Source organism: Hippocampus zosterae, chromosome 13, assembly GCF_025434085.1.
Source record: "Hippocampus zosterae strain Florida chromosome 13, ASM2543408v3, whole genome shotgun sequence".
Classification (NCBI taxonomy): domain Eukaryota; kingdom Metazoa; phylum Chordata; class Actinopteri; order Syngnathiformes; family Syngnathidae; genus Hippocampus; species Hippocampus zosterae.
The window spans coordinates 3,149,212-3,170,729 of NC_067463.1; the positions used below are offsets into that span (position 1 = coordinate 3,149,212).

General features: G+C 42.4%; 1 protein-coding gene across 2 annotated transcripts in view; it reads right to left on the reverse strand.

The window, feature by feature from the left end:
- LOC127612984 (ras and Rab interactor 2-like) overlaps positions 1-21,518 on the reverse strand; it is a 53,212-nt gene that overhangs the window by 2,881 nt on the left and 28,813 nt on the right. Inside the window, exons 3-12 of one of the 2 annotated variants that reach the window (XM_052083853.1) lie at positions 14,870-14,964; positions 14,472-14,682; positions 14,277-14,391; positions 11,485-11,557; positions 10,906-10,997; positions 5,865-7,250; positions 3,260-3,342; positions 2,035-2,260; positions 1,682-1,813; positions 465-655 (exon numbers count right to left, since the gene is read on the reverse strand). In XM_052083853.1, the coding sequence (XP_051939813.1) occupies positions 474-655; positions 1,682-1,813; positions 2,035-2,260; positions 3,260-3,342; positions 5,865-7,250; positions 10,906-10,997; positions 11,485-11,557; positions 14,277-14,391; positions 14,472-14,682; positions 14,870-14,964 (2,595 nt within the window). In that variant the 3' untranslated portion in view covers positions 465-473. The other variant, XM_052083854.1, reaches the window with a different exon arrangement.

Genomic DNA, 21,518 nt, shown 5'->3' on the forward strand with positions numbered 1-21,518 from the left:
GATGGGAATTTTTTGATATGCTTGTGCTGATGGCCGGGCATTCAATGTTTTCTCTAAGACAGCACAATTCATTGCTTCAATCATCACAGCAATCGCAGTCGTGCAGGTCCTGAAGAATAAAGCCCGCCTCCCCTCCGACCATCACACTTTCGATGCTCTCGCAGGCATTCGCCGCTCAATGAGATACCACCCTGTCATAATTCCTACACCGTTCACCTGATTTGGATGTAAACACTCTCAAGCTCAGTTCTTCACCTCAAACAAATCCAAACGGTTTCATTTGAAATCAACTGTGGTGTTATACAGAGCTGAAATACTGAAAATGGTGTTCTTGTCCAGATATTTATGGACCTGACTATATTTAATGGGCAGGTGTGCCACTACTTTTGGCCATTTATTTGTTTTACAGATTGCATCATTCAAAGAGAAGAAATTAGGATCTATTTAAAATTGGTACAACTCACAGCCTGGGATCAGGTCAGGTGTGCTACCTGAAAGTCGTCCAGTGTGGGTGCCGAACGCTGAGCAGTGCGACGGCGGTGCCATTGATGTAAAGTGTTTCTGGCCTCAGAGCTCAGCACCCTTGCTGCTTGCTCCTCCTGAAAATTCTTGATGAGGGCCATCGCTCCATAGGCACTTGTTAGGTAGTAACCTCCTAGGATCAAAGAGATCATTAATATAAACTTTGTATGAAAGACTGGGAACGATGGCATCATTGAGGTGTGGTTTGGTTTGACAGATATCCGGACTATTGTAATTCAGCGTTACAAGTAAAGCACTGTCTAACTCAGGGGTGCCCATTAGGTAGATCCTGATCTACCGGTAGATCTAAGACAGGTCCCAAGTAGATCCGAGGAGTGTCGAGAAGAAAAAAAACAAACAACCATTTGTGTGTCTTTGTACATGTTAGTAATATATTTTTTGTGTTAATATACAATGCACACTAATCAGTCTCATTTTCACTAAAAAAAAATATTTAAAAAATAAAATAAAGCAGGTAAAGCAGGTTTGTGTGTGTGTGTGTGTGTGTGTGGGGGGGGGGGGGGGTGTGCGTGTGTGTGTGTGTGTGTGTGTGTGTGTGTGTGTGTGTGTGTGTGTGTGTGTGTGTGTGTGTGTGTGTGCGTGCGCGCGCCGGTAAGGGTAGATCCCGTGAGGTTAGTTGATCAAAAAGTAGATCTTTGATCCAAAAAGTTTGGGCACCCCTGGTCTAACTGATAGGAATCTGTTTCAAATCATCAGAAAATGTTGAATGATAGCCAGGCAGCATTTCTCAGCTGAAAAATGCTCCCAAAGGCACCGCGGTTGACAAGAGGTATTCATACCACAGTTATTTGCCAGCTAATTGACTGAAGAAATGCCGACGGGCTGGCAGACATTCTGAAACCTTTTTCCTCTGAAACTGTTCCAGGCCATTCAAGTCTAAGCGACTGGAATTTCCGCCTCTCTGAGCCCCCGTATGCAGCTGGCTTGGTAAAGCTAACCGGGTGTCATTTCAGATAGACAGCCTGAAGAGAGTTTTCAGCAGCAAGAAAGAGTAAAAATTGTCAGTGTAGACTTTGCGGCAGCCATTATAAAGGCAGAATAATTTGATGTTGTCTTGACTGCAAAATCGAAATCATCTTTAAGACTTAAGAGTCTTCACCTAATCTACCATGCATAAAATAGGAATACAAAGCAGTACCTTCTCCTTGAAGAAGAGATGGATCCAGTAGTTCCATAATGTACTGGATGTCCATGTCCAGCTGAGGCATGTCACACTGCGCTACCACATACGTCAACATGGGAAGGAAGTCATCCGCGCCATACATCCTCCCTGAAAGGAAGCAGACGTGGAGGTATGTGTGGCGTGAATACAGGTCAGGGAGGGGGCAACAGACTTGGAGGCTGCACATTTACTTTGAAACGAAGCAATACAAATTCCCACAATGTGTTAAAAACTTGAAAAAAAGACAAACGGGTAGCAACACCATTGTGTAGTCTTCAATTGCCATTATGTCTCTGTGCTCTAATTTATTTTCGGCGAAAACTCTATACCTGAGTTGTCCTGCATGATGGTGTAGATGAGCTTGCACACGCGTAATAGCAGCGACACCTTTTTCTCAGGTGAGTACATCTTCCTCATGTCAAGAAACTTATGTCGAATCTTCTCAATTGCCACAGCGTCAGGCGGTACCGCACCATCCACGCCCAGCTCCTGAGGCCTCTTGGTTTTAGCCAAGGCCAAATTCTCTTTCATCTGCTGCCAATCTCCACTGCGAACCTATTAAGAACAAAAAAAAAAAGTTTAACCAGCTTCTGTTTTACTCCAGACTAAGTTTAGAACATATGAAATGTCACCATTAAGATCCAGAACAACATTTCTATGTATACAAGAACTACATAAAAGAAAGCTCTTACATTCCAAAACAGGTTTGTATTTGGTGGATTTGATCGAGGTGCTGGCAGATACCTTCAGCCCCGCAGAACATTTGGTGGATGTCATTGTATTTCATTCATAACAGTGGGCATTATTATCATTATCAACATTAGTATAGCTCTGTGGGTGGCACACTACCAATTGGGGATTGGGTGGGACTAAAGAAATGGGGTCGGTGAACAAATCCAAGTTGGCAGCAGCTCATCTTGTATTTCATGTCTGTTGCTCCCTTAATGACAATGCTCCCGATACACATTGATCACTGGTTCCCTTTCCACACACAGATGTCTCCACGCGAGATGGAGCCACATTTTGATTGCCGGCAAATGAAGTCAGCTGTGTTCACGACCACAACAGCCCAAACTGCCCTTTTTGTTCCTGTGCCCGCACATCTGAAACTGTGGTGATGTGGCAATCAAGACTTAATTGATTGCCTGCCCCTCAGCCTGGTTGGTGGTTGCTTGACTTTGTCTATTTGCATCAATAAAAGATATGTGCCCTTTGGTGTCCTAAAGCTGCGTTGAAGCATAACATAAACATTACCAGCGCCAGGTTCCCGCGCAGATTTACACAACTCAGTATACCAGACCCGCGCTGGTCATGAGTCCTAAGTGCGTACTTTGTCGCTTACTTTTTATGAAAGGAACATCATGACAACACCACCATTCCAAATTTAATTTGACAGAGAAAGACTTTTACTGTACTTGCATTACTTGCAAATGTCCCCGCTGTGGCCCTAATAAAGGTTATCTTATTTTACAGTACCCTGCGGTTAAGTCCATTTGTCCTTGTTATCATACTGTGACACTGTGAGAGCATATGGAAGATGATCTGCTCTCTCACCTGGAAATCATGTAAGGCCACGTCGATGAAAGTCTTCAGGGGCTTTAGCACACACTTGTGCATGGCCTTTTCCAGCACCTGTTCTGTTGAATATTAAGCATCACACATGTTTATTTTTTAAAGCACATGCATTCATTTATCAGGATACTAACTCTATGGGGTGAACAGAACACAATTCATTATGAGTGAGAGTGAGACATTGCATCTCGTGAGGCAGAGGAAAAGGTTTATTACTGTATCCACAAAGATCATTTTCTGGAATTCTGTTGACAAAAAGATGGAAAAAAAGCCATCACACAAATGTTCTTATTGGATGTGCATGTTCTTTATGTCCTATGTTGGTGTGGTCCTAACGTCACCTGAAGGAGGATGTTTGTGCTGTATGACTAAGACACCAGTGTCTGCGTCTGTGTGGGCACATGATGACAAAGTAGCTGTGATTATTTCAACAGTGGCAAATTGAGCCCAATATTAATATCTGAGGTAACTGGAGCCACTGTTTCGGCCTGACATCAGCAACATTCTATTGTGGCTTAGTCACTCGTCATAAAATGACATGCTCAAAAAAATGTTAGGACAAAACCAGGTTTGATTCATCAATTTCTCAAAAATGACATGTTTAAGAAATATTAATGCAGCAATGATAAAGCATTGGACACTCAATGTTAAGAAAATTGGCACATTTGTGTTACCTATCATGAGGACCAGAATGTATTTGATGTATACTATCAACAGCTATTTAAAAAAAATAACTTTAAAAATAAAGTTCTCCAACACTTGTGCTCATAAGTTTAGATACCAGCACAACTGTACTCATATGCCTTGAACTTATTCCACCTTTTGTGATGTTACAATCACCAACATGAATGTATTATGTTGCAATTGTATATACTAGACCAACACAAAGTAGCACATAGCTAGTTGTGAAGAGGAACAAAAATGATCAACAGTTTTCAATATTTCAAGTGAATATAAATCTGAAATGTTTGGTGGTAGACCTCCCACCACACTTTTAAGATGACAGGAGCAGGGCTGCTGCTCATGACAACAAGCTATGGCATCCTCTATCTGTGTCAATTCTGTTGTGTGAGTGGGATTGCCTTAAAAAGCTCCTCTCCACTTGTGCTTCTCTTTCTGCATGTTCGGTGGGGTTGGTTTATGACATCAGATACTTCATGGGCTTAAGTGTCTGTTTGTACAAACAAAATGGATCACTTCTTTTTGGAACAAAGCTTTGCTGTTATCGTCGACAAAGAACAAGAGTGAATTGAAAAATCATTCACATATTCATGCGTTGCTCTAGTCACATAGTGGGCCTCAAGTATGTTTAAATTAACGTATTTTCCAACAAATGTCACCAAGAACTTAGATTGAATGCAATAATGCTTGCCTTTTAAATGACCCTCAGATCTCAGCAATGGGCAGAGAAAAAAAAGTGGGGTCAAAGAATAGAAGAAGTAAATGGACACGTGCCGTTGCCCTCACTGAAACTCAACACGAGCTTTGAAGCACTTAAATAGTTTTGATTCAGAGGAAGAAGACTGGACACTAATAATGGTGTCCATGGTAAAAAGGCTTCACGGTTTTCGTTAAGTGGGGTTCAAAACCATTCAAGAACGCTTTGATTTATAAATGGAACAATCCAGTGGGATTACGATTCGATTCGATAGTGTGGAGCTCAGTTCGAGAGGGTATGACCAGAAAAATAATCACCCTTGACAGCTGAAGCTATTTGCTCTAAAAAGGCCCCCCGTCCAATCGCGCGATACAACACCCAGCCAATGCCTTTCTTCAGATGGCCTAAGAGTGTGGTCATGCCAAAAGCGACCAATGTTTATTTATTTTGTGTATCTGTTATTTTGTTGAGAACAATTGAACTCCATAAATCCAGTACACCTGTTATCAACAATGTGGCCTGGCTACACATTCTTCTCTCGTTGAAGTGACTTCAAGGAGATGAAAATGATACACTGCAGAAGGCTGGCTGAGTGGCCAATGTGGTCACCACGTCCATATGACAAGTTAAGTTCTTGACGCAGGCGGGTGCCACTCGGAATCGGACAGAAAATGTTGTCTGCTTTAATAGTAACTCCACTTAAACGTTTTCGGGTGTGAGTAGTGGAATTCTGCACCCAAAAGTGGCCAATATGTGGGTATTGCATCACGTAGGTCCAGCCAGCGTGTCATACTTTCAACCAGAGTCTATCGGCCTAAAACCCTAAGTTTGTCATCTTTTGCGACACCAAAGATAAATAAAATCAGTAACTGTCCTATTTTCATCCTGGTCGTCTAAAAACTGATATACATATATTTTCAAGTATTTTTATTAGAGTATTTCATCTTCATTTGTGAATTTTTGTCCTTTTCACTCTGACTCAACTGGGTGGGAGGACGGTGCCAAGTGTCCACTACTGATGAGCTGCCACTGGCTTTTACTTCCTAAATTATACGGTATTATCTCACACATCATGGAGAAGTGATACTAAGCTACGTGAGTCATCGCTCACACGCTTGCGTCGAAAAAACACGATGCGCAATCCCTTTACAACCACAAATGGTTCTTTTGATGTTACAATAGAATGTTCTAATAGAATGAATGCCTTACCAATCACATCTTCAGGGATGAGCGATTCGATCGGAGGGTCCAGCTCAGAGCTTTGGCACAGATAAGCTTTCATCTGCGTCATGAACTGCCTGAGCGTCTGCAAAAAATCCTCTCCCGATGTGTGGCAACCACGATTCTCCTGAACAAAGCTGATATAGTCCTGGACCAGTGAGCCAAAATATGAACTTTTATCCCGAGACAGCTCAGCTATCTTTTTCACTGTCCGTCTCTCTGGAGTCATCAAAGACGAGAGCATACCGCTGACCTTGCGTAGGCGTCCCTTCAAGGCCCGGGGAAGAATAAATGATCCCCCACTTAGACTCACACCCACCCTGCGACTTCTAGCTTTAAAGGACGGACGAAGACGCATTTCCAAGTCAGCCTCTAGGCCCACACCGTAGTCCTCCTCCATTTCCTCTTCACCATCCTCGTCATCCTCATCATCATCATCATCATCCTCACTCGTGTCCTCTACATTCTCTTGATGGTTAAGATGGCATGACTGGCTGGACCCCAGGCCCAGGGATAACCCAGGAGACTGTGAATATTCCAATGAATCAGAGGAAGAAGTCGACATGCTCATGTCACTGAGCCGCTGAAGTCTCCTCTCATTTTGGATCGATGGACTCACACTGCTGTCCTCCAGTGGAAGATGATCCGGAACGGAAGCGGGGAGCTTGACTCGAGACAAAGCTTGAGCAATGGTCTCGTCATCAAGGGCAACGTGGCAGTGGTGGTCCACTACGGGCTTATTTGGTCTTGGAGGTGGTGGGTTTGAAGGCACAGCGATTGGCGATCTTGGTGAACCTTTGAGTGGGCTGCTGTGTTTAGTACCTATTGTCCGTCGAGGGGGGGCCGGGCGGCGGGTGGGGGCAGGCTGTTGTCTTGGGGTCACGGGAATGGCCATTGGCATGCTTTTGGGTCTGGTGATAAGAGCTGGAACTCCAGGTGGAGGTGGTGCCGGTCGCTTGCGCAACATCAAGCGAGGTGGGGGAGGACGAGGAGGGGGTTGCGATTTGCGGCTCACTTGAATTTCGTCTGAGTGCTCCTTTCTCTCTTGGCCGCCACTTGTGGGTTTCATAGGCACGTTGTTAGACTCATGTGAAGTTGGATCTTCTGTACAGTGGTGGCGCTGCCGAGTCTGAAAAAACAGTGGGTTGACAAAGCAGAGAGTAGTATTGGAATGCCTTTTGTCACTTTGGGAGGAAGGAGTCCGGTGGCGTAATGTTGGTGGTGCGCTGTCACACTGGGGCCCAGTATGACACTGCTCCGACCCCTGGTCCTCGCCCGTCCTGCTTATACGTTGGGGGCTGAGAGTTCGGCTTGAAGTTCGACGGGGAGGGTGGGAGGTTGCCCGCTGGCTGGACAGGGCAGAGTCCCAAAAGCCTGTAAAAGAGACAGGAACACATATACTGACTTGCATACAGTAAGGCTAACTCATTCAGCAAACTTGTCTTCCTCACCACAAATTCAAAGGGTTTTGAAGTAATCCCCTGTTAAATATGTGTTCCCTTCTATTTGCTGGTGGCTGAGACACAGTGATTCAGTCCTGTGTCTCTTTGCTCTGATCCAGTTGGTGCGTCATAAAGCCACAGAGAGGGAGTCGCCAATGTTATTCATGGAGTGGGCGGGCACTCAACAAACAACAAAGTGCACACATTTCCAGTTCCTCCATTGCCCTTTCAGCTTTGTACTCTCGCAAATGCATGCAGTATCATTTCTGGATTATTTATCACTTCTGTTACATGAAAGACTTAGCATCGAATATATTGTTATATTCGTACTATATATGTCTCTTAAAAATATGCAGTGTGTAATTTTCTATGACAATGATGTTTGTAATGGATCTCAACGCTCTTTCATTGCTCTTTGAAGAGAGCAATTCTTCACTAAGGTTGCAGAAGTCCTTCAAAAATAATACTTTGACAAAGGTGAAAAAGAAGAGCAAAAGCTTGTGTGCACCATTTATATATTTTAGTCCTCTTGATGAAATGTCGGCAGGCTAAAAAAGGAAACATTGACCGTTACATTACTGCACAGCTGCTGTCATGTGTCTGTCCTTCTGTCTTCAGATTGAGGCCTGTGGCATTCATATGCGTTCAAGCAAGCAAGTGAAACTACACGTGTTACAGGATTTATTTTACTAGATAGACATTTTTGCGGACGTTGTATCGGTCTGTCGTGGTGAAGAAGGAGCTGAGCCAAAGGGCGAAGCTCTCAATTTACCGGTCGATCTACGTTCCAACCCTCATCTATGGTCACGAGCTATGGGTCGTGACCGAAAGAACGAGATCCCGGATACAAGAGGCCAAAACGAGTTTTCTCCGCAGGCTCTCCCTTAGCGTTAAGGTGAGACGCTTGGTCATCCGGGATAGGCTCAGAGTCGAGCCGCTTCTCCTCCACATCGAGAGGAGCCAGATAAGGTGGCTTAGGCATTTGATTTGGATGCCTCCTGAACGCCTCCCTGGTGAGGTGCTCCGAGCATGTCCCACCGGGAGGACACCCCGAGGATGACCCAGGACACGCTGGAGAGACTATGTCACCCAGCTGGCCTGGGAACGCCTCATGATTCCTCAGGGAGAGCTGGAAGAAGTAGCTAGGGAGAGGGAAGTCTGGGCTTCCCTGCTAAAGCTGCTGCCTCCACGACCCAGCACCAAATAAGCGGTAGAAGATGGATAGATGGATGACTTGTAAAGTAAATGCATACATGTCTGAATGCTGGCATGCTTCATTGAAATGTATAAATATTAATTCTAAACATGTTTGCTTTTCAAGATTTTCATGACGGTATGGCCTTCACTGAGGTATGGATAAAACATACATACTACATGGCTCTTATGAGCACCAAAAGTTGCCATTCTTGAATTAGAATTGAATTTGTCTCATCACAAACACACTGGATAAACCAGCTGCAGTGCTTTAAATTTTTTACTTTTAGTCATTTTTTAGTCATTTTGTGATGTCGTCGGGGTTTCTGGTCCAGATGGGCTTGGTCTTGTTCAGCTCCTCCTGGTTAGTGATGGGAATTCTGGCTCCTTTTAGAGAGACGGCTCTTTCGGATCGGCTCTCTAAAAAGAGCCGGCTCTTTCGGCTCCGAAATGGCTCCTCAGTTTTTTTTGTTGCTTAAATTAATTTAATAATTTAATACCAAAAATCCTCGTCATCAGGTAAATCTTGAATTTACGGTGGCGCGTGAGTACGTCACCGGAAGTTGTTTGCGCTCAGCAGTCTGCAATTGCAGCTTGTAATCAGAGCTGTGGCGCTCTGTCTTTTATCGTCATTATTCTCATTCAGAGTTTGCTTCGTGTACAATTCACTGAGGGCACGGGCAAAGATTAGGAATCTCGGAGGGCCCAGGGAAGCACTTTAAAACTGTACGTGTGAGCTACGATAGTTAACAAGCTGCAAAAGTGCATCGCATGCCTCAGTTTCAGGCTGTTTCTCATCATGGCGTTCATGTGTGTGCGCGTGCCGGTAAGGATAGATCCCGGAAGGTTAGTTGATCGAAAAGTAGATCTTCGGTCCAAAATGTTTGGGCACCCCTGCTCTATGGTTTTGTGTCGACATCATTTCGGATGACTACACTGGGTTCGAGGCACTGGAGACTAAATACAACACACTCAACTTTTCTTCCGAATCAGATTCCTATTACTGGTTACGACGCAACTCTCTTCTCTTTCATTTCCCGCAGCTTCACTGTGCTTTAAACAGTGTGGACGCTGAGCGTCTACAGCGCGGACGCTGGGCGTCCAGAGAGTAGTCCCAATGCATTGAAACAAGATCATCATTGGATAAATGCTGGTTTAGTCCTGCACCATCGGACGCTCAACGTCTCTGGGAGTCTATGGACAGTGGGCGTTTATGGGCAGGCTTTTCAGGACTTTCAGCTTTTCTTCATGATGATTGGATGATCTGTCTGAGGCGAAATCTCTTTTGATTGACAGTAAAATGAGCCAATCACCGATCTTTTGGTGTCGGCATCCGTGGGAGCATTTTTCAATTCTCATTCTGTTCTGAGTTGAACTGGAGACTTCTTCCAATCATCTTCAAGACACTCTCTTTGTTGAAAACGACTCGCGACAAATTAATCTTTTATTTATGGTGGGTTGTATTGTAATTGCCTGTGTTCACAGACTGACTTATATCACCACAGTTACCCTGGAAAAGACGCCTTGTTAAAAATAAACGGACACATTTTATGATGTAGGCCGAAATTGAGCTTCCCCTCTTTGACAGACCAGCATCTGCCACTGATATATACATGTATAAGATGTATAAGTTAGGTTAGGTTAGCGTATAAATAACAAAATACTGTAAACATAAACATGAAATATACATGTAGAACTGTATATCTTGCTCTATGTGACTTGCTGTTGTTTTGCTGACTTTCGCTGCCTCTCGCAGACCTTTTACAGTATTTTCGCTATTTTTTTTTATATTTTTGCAATGCACTGAAACCGCGCTAAGTGAATCGCTAAGTAGCGAGGGATCACTATATTCCCCAAATCGTCACACTTTTTGTCGATGATGTGAACACTTGTTTATGAGACCAAGACATGTCTTTTTGTAAATGCTTTTAGGTGTTGGGCTTCTGGTTGTGTGAAACACATTGAGTTGCTTTTTGTTCTGAATGTGCTATAGAAATAAAACTGCCTTGTCATCGTCATTTAACCCTTTTGACTGATCTTGGTGGATTTTTTTTTTTGCGTTAGAGATGAAATGTTATTGAATATTTCTGGTCCAAATGATAACACAAATATAATAAAAGTGTCAAAGTACACACAATGCTTCAGCACCAACACCATTTTGCGGGGGGAAATGATTAGGCTTCTGACAAGCAGGGGCACTAGCAGAGATTTGCTGTCCTTGGAAAAATGTCATTAAAGGTCATAAAGTGTCAGTGCCGCAGCGTGAACATTTTCTAACAGTCCACTACCAGTAGCTGGTTTCCAGTCCACTAAAATATGTGAATCCAAAATACTGGAAACATATTTTTATTGACTCAGAACTGCCTCCTTTTCGAAGCAATGCATGAGGTTACCTGGTCCAAGTTGAGCCACCTCTTCCAGATCTTTTTGTGTCTTGGCAGATGCAATGGCTTCGGGTAGTTTGAGAGGTATAGGCAACACATCCCTAATGTGATCAGAAACACAAAATTAAGAAATCCTATTCATAAAGCAACAAAACACGACATGGTTTATGTCTTATGAACAGATCTGAAACTAATGTCTATGATTTATATTTATAGTTGATGACGATGCAGTTTGTCAATCATTTTCCTCAGTGCTCTTTGTTGTTATAATAATAATAATAATAATAATACATTTTATTTAGGATGTTAATTATCCCATTTTATGAATCTTGAATAACTATTTGTAAATTTCCCCAGTGTGGGACAAATAAAGGACATCTTATTTTATCATAATATGAATGCAAATCAACAAATTGTGTGGTTCTGTCCTTACATTCCTTCATATGACCTAATGTGCTGTAATCAGCATCTAGTGCAGTAAAAACAAACAAATTAGTCTAAACATCGCTTTTCGACATCCCCCAGCAGCATTGTATCAAACAAATAAAGACAAAAAAAGTACTAAGTACTGGAGAAAGTACTAAGTACCTGCTTATACAGTAGAAAGCCACCAGGCGGAAAAGATCTGCAAAGCTGATCCCAGATCCATCAAGAGAAAATGCTAGAATGCAATCAAACATATACAGTAGATCTGAAATGTTGTCGATAAATATAACAATCAATATACTGTAGAGTCGATACAGTAATATACAGTATGGTCATCCAAATATCATAGCATCCCTGACTTTCATAAAGGTGGTGTTCCCCATTCCAGTAATGGTGTGAATGTGAGTGTGAATGGTTGCTTTCAATGTACCCTGTGATTGACTGTCAACCAGCCAAGGTCGAGGGAGTTGTCTGTCTTTTGCCAGAAGTTATCTTGCCTTTGTGCAACCTTGAAAAATATGTGGATGGAATGCAGTGTTCGATGAATATTTTCCACCCGGGTCGGACAGGAAATCATGCAAAACCTCTCGAGATTCAAAATGACTTAAGAGTCAACAAGCGTGGCAGCAAAAATGAGGCAGTGGTGATAGTTTGCACTTTAATTTAACCAGAAATCAGTGACATAAAAAGAAAAGGCGTTGGTCAAAGAACCGAAGCCAGAGCGAGCACAGATTTTCTGTTGCGTCATGACTGTTTTGATTTTAAATTTTCTACTTCCCGCTTTGTCCCCACCTCGCTTTCTGATTGGCTTCACGTCACTCGTTTGCCCTCAGGGGCACACCACACGCTGTGAGAAGGTGGGGCCTAAACAGTCCAACAGGTTTAACATGCCCGATCTGAGATCAGTATGCCAATTGAGACGGCCATACATCAGCAAATATGGTCCTGCTATACCGCCCCGAAAAAGTCTGTGCTGCACCAATAATGATAACCTGTTACCTGATAACATGATAAGTTATCCACTGTAGAAATCGCTGTGCCTAAAATGATTAATATAGACCCTTATTTTGGCATCCAACTCATTTGAAAGAGCGTTTAACATATAATGTACATGTATGTTCAAGACTATTTTAAACCAAAAAAAACTTTATTGATCCCTACTTCGATGAAGTAGGGATAAAGTGTCATAAAGTGACAGCAGTTGAGAACCATTGCATTAAACAATGGATATCTGAACATAAAACGTGCAGCAACACATGGAGACGCACGGAGACGCAACATATAACAATACTAACAGGCATATAATCCTTATATGCCTGTTTTTTTTTTCTGCTTGGCTCTCGACGAAGGCGGACGCTTTTTGCACAGCTCCTCTGCCCTCCCACCTTTTTCCCTGCTCGCCACTTAGTATTTTGTGCTGTCTTTGTCTAACTTTTTCCCTAGCCTCCTACCGTGTTTTCATCCGAAGAACTAACCATAGAATTACCGGTAGTTGGCTGGTCTCTCGATGTAATCGACAAAAAGAGCAGGCAGTGGAGAGCCTGCTTGCCCTCCGGGGACATTTGCTGCCGGATATGCCCTGGATCCATGGAGAAAGTGGAGACCGGTGTGCCTGACAGTACTGTCCATGGAGGATGTGGAAGACATCTACATCATTGGCCTTTTGATAACAGGTATGCTGCTGTTTGGTGTTGGCATTTTCCTGTTCCATCGCAAAATTCGACCGACGGGAGCGGCTTTATTGGAAGTGAAGAAGCTGCCGGTCATTCTGGATGGTGGATGGACACCATCTGGATGGACTGAGCTCAACCGCAATATTGATGGGGTTTTGGAGCGACTCCGCGCGATTGACAACACCATGGAGAGGTTGGAAATCATGCTGCGGAAAGAGTTTTTTTTAATTCGGCTGATGGGCGCCAGTGAAGAGATACAGGCCACGGACTCAAGGCTGTCTGAAATTGTTGGCGGCTGTCCCTCCAAAACAAACAACGCTATCTGGCCTTTCCCCTGGATGGAAGTACGCATGGAATCTAGGGCCCCCACCATGACCCCCCACCCTCCTTCTCGGCCATGGACTGATAAGCCAGGACTGTCTTCATGATGAGCAGACCTCGACGAAGCAGCTATGACCTGTACACGCATACACATACACAACTGGACAACCACACGCGCAAACACATCCTTGTTATCACCGTCTTCATCGCTCTTATTCTTTTTCCCCCGTGTCGTGGTCCGATATGCAGAGTGCAACGGGGACCGTGCAGCTGGTCATTCTCGGCCACGTCGCGGTTACCCCCCTCTCCTACCCCTCCCCCCTTCCCATTCATCCTCCCCCTTATTACATGTTATGCCTTGTGACTTGTTGTAACTGTCATATGCTTATTATGTGCTAGGGTCTTTTTATCCTGGACTTAAATTATCCTCGGAAGAGGATAGTTCGAGCGTGGTTTTTTTCCCTCTCCCTAGCCAGCGTTTTCCTTTCTGAATTCTGATCGTAATTTCCCCATTGCAGGACAAATAAAGGATCTCTTAATCTTAATCTTAATCTTAATCCTCTGATAAGAAGGACTAACATTACCATATTGCCATACTGAGAAGCCGAGAGAGGAACTAAGCCTCTAGTACAGTATATCCGTATGTTTGTCTTATACTGCCCACATGTGACCAAGGCAATTGAAGGAGAAAGTCTGAAAAAAAAAACTGTTTAATACTTTTTAGTTGTATTTGATGACAATTATATTTTGGAGAGATATTTTGCTCCTTCAAGTACATTTTTGTTGGGGGACACTGGACTAGATTAATGGCCTTTGCGTTCATTTCAAAGTGGAATTAAAATTTGTGATACAAACATTTTGAGTTACATGTGTAGTCAAGGAATGATTTAAACTGACGTTTCAAGGCACCACTGTATTTTATCTGAATCTTCATATAAATCATGAGTGCATGAAACTTACTATACTGGCTCTCTCTGATGGGGAAGTGGCTGATGGAGCTCCCTGCCCGATCATCTTTCAGATGCACAGAGAGGACCTTCCTCTGCAGTGTGACTGACTTCCTTACCAAGAAAACCTGCAACCCCATACCGTGGGAGATTATAACTTCGTAGAAAATGTGCATGCCGCATGATTATTCAAGATCATGGTCCTCACCCCTGGCGGCTGTTTAAGTAGGATGTGTGTGGCCTCCTCTTCATTGACTGTCAGCAGCAGCCACACAGGGTGGGTTTGAGTCAGTCTGTCCAACACGCTCATCCTCCTCCGTAATGAGTCATATCCATAATCCCTTTCACATCTCGCGATGCCACTTTGGGGGGACCCCAGATCAATGGCCCTCACGTCGCCACACACTTGGCTCTGCGGCCTGATAAAGCGGGGACAGAACAGAGATTTGATCCACTTACTGTACCAAAAGACCCAAGTGCCAGAGTGCCAAGCCCAAATTGAACACAATGAAGTTTTGTTTTGTTTTGTTTTTTTTTTTTTACAAAATGTTCAGATTGATAAAGGTTTTCATCATTAGACATCATAAGGGTTGACAACAACCATACCCTTGTAGAACCACAGGCTCCTGTTCCACTGTGGGAGAGGTGTGAACCATCTCCTTCTTTAACTCCCCAATCTCCAGTGCAAATGCATCAATCAGCTGCAAGAATAAAGAATGAGAGGCTTTGACAGATAAATGTAAGGAGTGGCAACAGCAGTCAACCAAGCCAAAGGAATTTCTCAAACCAGATGAAGACACTGATACCGATCTGGCTTTCGACAAGGGAAAGGGTTCGTCAGCCATCCTGTGTGTGTGTGTTAATTTCCGACCGGCAGGAAACTAAACACAAAGCATTGTGCACACCTACATCCAAAGTGTGAGAAAACGTATTGCTTTCCACTCAATTCTTGGACTACTCAGATGATTCTGGGCCTTTTTTTTTGGTCTCTCATATTTCCATGTCTTGCATTTTACATTGCACCTTGTTCAACACCAGTCATCGTTATTTTTGTTCTTGTTTTGCGGGCACTTATTATGGTTCACAATTGCACGTGTTTTGTATAGTTTCCATTTAGCTTGTCTTGTCCTTTTCAGTTTGCATCAGACTTGCGTGTGCCGTTCAGTTAGTCATTTCCATATTTTCCAGTCTCTCGTTCAGACATGTTTATATACTCTTGAAAATAAAATTCTCTAATTGTACCCAGCATGCCTCTGGCGATAATTTTTGGGACGCCCGGTAGTCCAGTGGTTAGCACGTAGGCTTCACAGTGCAGTGGTACCGGGTTCGATTCCAGCTGCAGCCTCCCTGTGTGGAGTTTGCATGATATCCCCGGGCCTGCCTGGGTTTTCTCCGGGTGCTCCGGTTTCCTCCCACATTCCAAAAACATGCATGGCAGGCTGATTGGATGCTCTAAATTGTCCCTAGGTGTGAGTGTGGGCGTGGATGGTTGTTTGTCTCTGTGTGCCCTGCGATTGACTGGTCACCGATTCAGGGTGTCCCCCGCCTACTGCCCGAAGACAGCTGGGATAGGCTCCAGCGACCCCCGCGACCCTAGTGAGGATCAAGCGGTTCGGAAAATGGATGGATGTTACAAGGGACGTAACTGTATTGTAAATACAGTATATGTCTATTGCGCGAATTTTGAAACTCAAAATTCGCACAATACTGCCATGGGATTTGACGGTACTAAACCCCGCCAGTTTAGCGTATTTCGCCATCCATTTGAGAAGTGAAACAACGCTCTCTTCTGTCAACTTTGAATCGATCCGAAATGCTGTGCGCACCTTGGCCTCTGTGGGGCAGTGTGGTGCATGCATGGAGACATACATTAGGATGAAAAGATCAGCGTAAGAATGTCGCAATTTAACTTTATTAATCTACGGAACTTTGTTTTTCACAAAGTAGGAAAACATATGTCTGCGCGTATTATCATATTACCTGTGTGTGTGTGTGTGCGTGTGTGTGTGTGCGTGTGTGTGTGTGTGTGTGTGTGTGTGTGTGTGCGTGTGTGTGTGTGTGTGTGTTATTCCAACGTTTGTGTGTGGGACTATTTGTGCCTTGATGGTAAATCTGTCACGGTTCTGTGTCAGTCTGGCCAGCAGGTGGCATTAGCGGACTTCTGTGCACACCTGCTGCCAATCTATGATTAGTCACACTCTGTATTTAAGGAGCACTCAGATATGCACATGTCGCTGGAGTATTGCATTTTGCCTTGTGACTTCCTTGCTCATTGACTGCTATTGCTATAGACCATGTCGTGTTTCGCTTTTTGAACTCTCGGTGCCCAGTATTTTGTAAGTATGGTTTTTAGTTTGTGATTTGGCTCTCGCTTGCGTGTAGTGGTTACATTGGTTTTTTGTTTGCCTTTGCGATTCTTATTTTCCCCCCTTGCCTTTTGTGCAAGCGCTTTTTGTTATTCGTTTTTGTGCCCTCTGGTCCTTGTTTTGACCAGCACTTTATGTTACTACTTTGTCGGTGCGAATTTTTGTATATTAAACCCTTTTTGCTACGGAGACCTTGTTTGGTGTCTGCACTTCTGGGATTCCAACTTTATTTCGGCTTGCCCGAACGTGACAAAATCCTTCTTGTGAGTTTTAACGTTAATTGTTGCTAGCTGTGAATAAAGATTTGCATTCAAGGTTAGTATTAAGCGTTTTCAGTAGTGATGGGTCCATGAGGCCTCATGAGGCGTGTCGACACACTGTGTTGAAACTGTGCTGATACTGTGTCACTGACCACTGCCACCTGCTGGACCTTCAAGATCCCTGCAGCCAACCCACTTAACAGACTGAACTGACTGATAAATTGTTTTGTATATTGAACATATAAAATATACAATTCGGTAATAAATTGGCAAAAGGTGAAGGTAAGATATAAAAAAAGGAAAAGAAAATAGTCATCATCACAAATATGTGTTCAGAGGAGTAGAAAGAAGCAAAAAACCTACCCCGAGTCCTACCCCTTCCTATATATGAATTGATCATTTTTCTAAATAGGAAAGAAAGTCTAAATATCAACAAATGCTTTTACCCTTATGTATGCTGTACTAATACATTTTTACATTAGGTTTGTATATACAGTACATACTCTTTAGAGCACATGTATATGTCGATTTTCTCATATTCATAATGGATGCTACATTTCATTAATATATTAAATAATCTCATCAATGTATTTCTGATGTATTGCTATATTTCATGAGTGTATCGAATTTATCAGCTTAATTCTGATTTGTGTAGTTGTCTTGTACTACTCTCGAATTCATTTTTAATCTCAGCAAGAGAGTTACTCATTCCACAGATTTACACCTATTACAGATACACTCCTTTGCGTGATGTTTGTTAGTGTTTTGGATTTTTCTGTATAGGTTAGTACCCCTTAAATTATGACAACTTTCTCGAGTTTTAAAAAGCTTCTGGATGTTTTGGCAAAGGTTATTGTGTGCTTTGTACATTAATTGGGCGATTTTGAAGTCAACCAGGTCATGAGATTTCATTGTTTAATTTGATAAACAGTGGATTTGTGGGTTCCGTCTATTTGGAGCCAGTGATTGTTCTGATTGCTTTGTATTGTAGTTTTAAAACGGTGTTTTACTGGCATTTCCCCATATTTCCACACAATAGGTCAAATATGGAAGTAATAAAAGTGTGTACAAGGATTTCTTATTCAGCACATCCTTAGTTTTGGGAAGATCCCTATGGTTTGGGATATTTTTCTTTTATTATCTATTATGTAGCTGCCAGCACGGTTTTGCATGTACAACTGTTCCAAGATATTTTCATAAGGTCATTCATCGATTTGATGAAGTGTATACAGTATCATTCACATCCATGCATTCATTTTGCAACATTCAATGTTGAGGCATTATCGGGCCAAGCATGAGAATGAAGTTCGCGATACACCCGGTATTACGCCAGGTATACAAACGTTCACTCATCTTTTCACGGTTGCTATGTTGATGATTAATTGACAATCAGTAATTATTGGTTGACTCTCCACTCCATGTTTGACAATCAAGGTTCCAGGAAGCAGCTGTACTGGAAGGACCAACACACTTCTTTCCCAAACCTCTCCCACCTCGCAAAGGAGTTCCTTTGTACGCCAGCCACATACGTCCCTTGTGAGCGTGTGTTCTTCACAGCAGGAGAAATTGCTTGTAAAAGACGCAACAGGCTGAAGTTTAAAACATTGGAGCATCTCATTTTTCTCAATAAAAATGTGAAATCAAAGCCCACAAGCATCCTCATTCAAATGATCTTCACATTATTTGAACACATTGAATGTTGCAAAATGAATGCATGGATGTGAATGATATTGTATACACTTCATCAAATCGATGAATGACCTTATGAAAATGTCTTGGAACAGTTGTAGATGCAAAACCGTGCTGGCAGCTACATAATAGATAATAAAAGAAAAATATCCCAAACCATAGGGATCCTCCCAAAACTAAGGATGTGCTGAATAAGAAATCCTTGTACACACTTTTATTACTTCCATATTTGACCTATTGTGTGGAAATATGGGGAAATGCCAGTAAAACACTGTTTTAAAACTACAATACAAAGCAATCAGAACAATCACTGGCTCCAAATAGACGGAACCCACAAATCCACTGTTTATCAAATTAAACAATGAAATCTCATGACCTGGTTGACTTCAAAATCGCCCAATTAATGTACAAAGCACACAATAACCTCCTTTGCCAAAACATCCAGAAGCTTTTTAAAATTCGAGAAAGTTGTCATAATTTAAGGGGAACTAACCTATACAGAAAAATCCAAAACACGAACAAACATCACGCAAAGGAGTGTATCTGTAATAGGTGTAAATCTGTGGAATGATTCTGAAACGGACCAGTAAAATGAGTAACTCTCTTGCTGAGATTAAAAATGAATTTGAGAGTAGTACAAGACAACTACACAAATCAGAATTAAGCTAATAAATTCGATACACCCATGAAATATAGCAATACATCAGGAATACATTGATGGGATTATTTAATATATTAATGAAATGTAGCATCCATTATGAATATGAGAAAATCGACATATACTTGTGCTCCAATGAGTATGTACTGTATATACAAACCTAAAGTTGTAAAAATGTATAAGTACAGCATACATAAGGGTAAAAGCATTTGTTGATATGTAGACTTTCTTTTCTATTTTGAAAAATGATCAATTCATATATAAGAAGGGGTAGGACTCTAGGGTTTTTTTACTTCTTTCTACTCCTTTGAACACATATTTGTGATGATGACTATTTTCTTTTCCTTTTTTTATATCTCACCTTCACTTTTTGCCAATTTATTACCGAATTGTATATTTTATATGTTCAATATACAAAAAAATTATCAGTCAGTTCAGTCTGTTGAGTGGGTTGGATGCAGGGATCTTGAAGGTCCAGCAGGTGGCAGTGGTCAGTGACACAGTATCAGCACAGTATCAACACAGTGTGTCAGTGTGTCGACACGCCTCATGAGGCCTCATGGACCCATCACTAGCCACAAGGCTACACGGTAACGAATGGATATGAACAGTAAGCGAGAGAATTGGCACGGCGTAGAATACTCCGGCAGTAAGTCAACTGCCCGAGCGCAAAGATAAAGCCTGTGTAATCAGTCCCTAATGGGTGACAGGTGTGTCGGCGGTAGGCAGGAAAAGCCTGCCCCCTGCTGGCAAACACGGGACGTGACAGCTACGGCCTATTGTATTGTGCCGTCCTGAAAACCACAAAAGTGTAGTGCACATCAATACGATTGTAGGAAATAGACTTCTCATGTTTTAATAGTTTTATATATCTCCTATGTCCTCTCGCTTTTATGACTTTGAAAATTCTATATGAATAAACTATTGACTGATTGGTGTTGCTGTACTCTATTTAACTCAAGTGCCTCTCGTTTTTGCATTCGTGATATCGCCGTGCAGTTGAGGTAATATGAATCCTTTTGAGGGGTTTTGTTTCACAAAATACATGACACATTTTGACCAACAGAGTGCAGTATTATCTAGTGCTTTTCTCCCACATCCGGGCACCAGCTCATTCAATAAAGGCTTCCCAACCCTCTTGGTAAAGTCCACTCTGTTCATGCCTCACAAGTACCACCCTCCCCAAAGGTTTGGCACTCTGGTCAAAAACTAGTGTATAACACAAATAAGCCCCCGCATTGTGCAATCCCTGTGGTGCAATGAAAACACAATATGACGTTCATGTAACAAACTAAGACCGGTGGACTATTATGTGAATCGTGTTTTGTCTGTTAAAGGTGATAGTAACCATACAATACTATACAATACATGCTGATTTATATAGCGTTTCACAACAGCGACAGCTGTAACAAAGCGCTTAACAAAACAGTTAAAGTAAAATGCACGACTGGGGGTTCCTACAGTGCCACCGGAACCCGAATGTTGTTCAAAAGTCATAAAGCATCAGAGTCTAACACCAACCTATAGAATATATTTCTATGGAGCACACCTAAGCCGCAAGAAATCATCATGACATTGCTTGCTTCAACTTGTGTCCATAGGTGCTTGTGACTTGAAAATGCAATATCACGAGACATATTCAGATTTGTTCATTCAGTGAATAAATCTGAATTTGCATAACAGGATGAATTGTCTGTCTGTGTGTGTGTGTCTAAAATTGATCAAAGGTTCTGCCAAGATGCCCTTTTATATTTTTCAGAGGGAGAGTTCCATCAAGTTGACTCCCGCACATTGCAATGGTGTCTATAATATGAATTCCAAAAAACTCCCTTTCAACCTTTCTGTGAAGCAATGAGTGAAAATTCAAAATTCAAAATGATGAATGAATTAGGCTCAATGTTGTTTGAACGCCATCAATCCTGAAATGTGTCAGTGGCATGTGAGTGGTGCTTGCTCATAGTGTATTAAAACTCATTCAGTACCAACTAATTCTAGACCCTTTTTCCCCTAAGTCTTGGAAAATTTGAAAAATAAAAAGTGTGAAAAGACATATAAAATTGTCTTTGGGAGTGAATGAGTTGAGATGTCGCCACAGACCAAATTAAGGAAGGCCAGATCCCAATACGGGTTTGTAAGATAGACACAAGGTATGTTCCATTATGATTGTTATGCTTTAAGCTACAATAGTTGGGTGTCTGCGATGCCTGCATACCCACCAAGAGTGAAATTACAGAACCAAGTAAAGCTTTTGTTAGCAGCCTATTTCCAAATATACTGTGTCT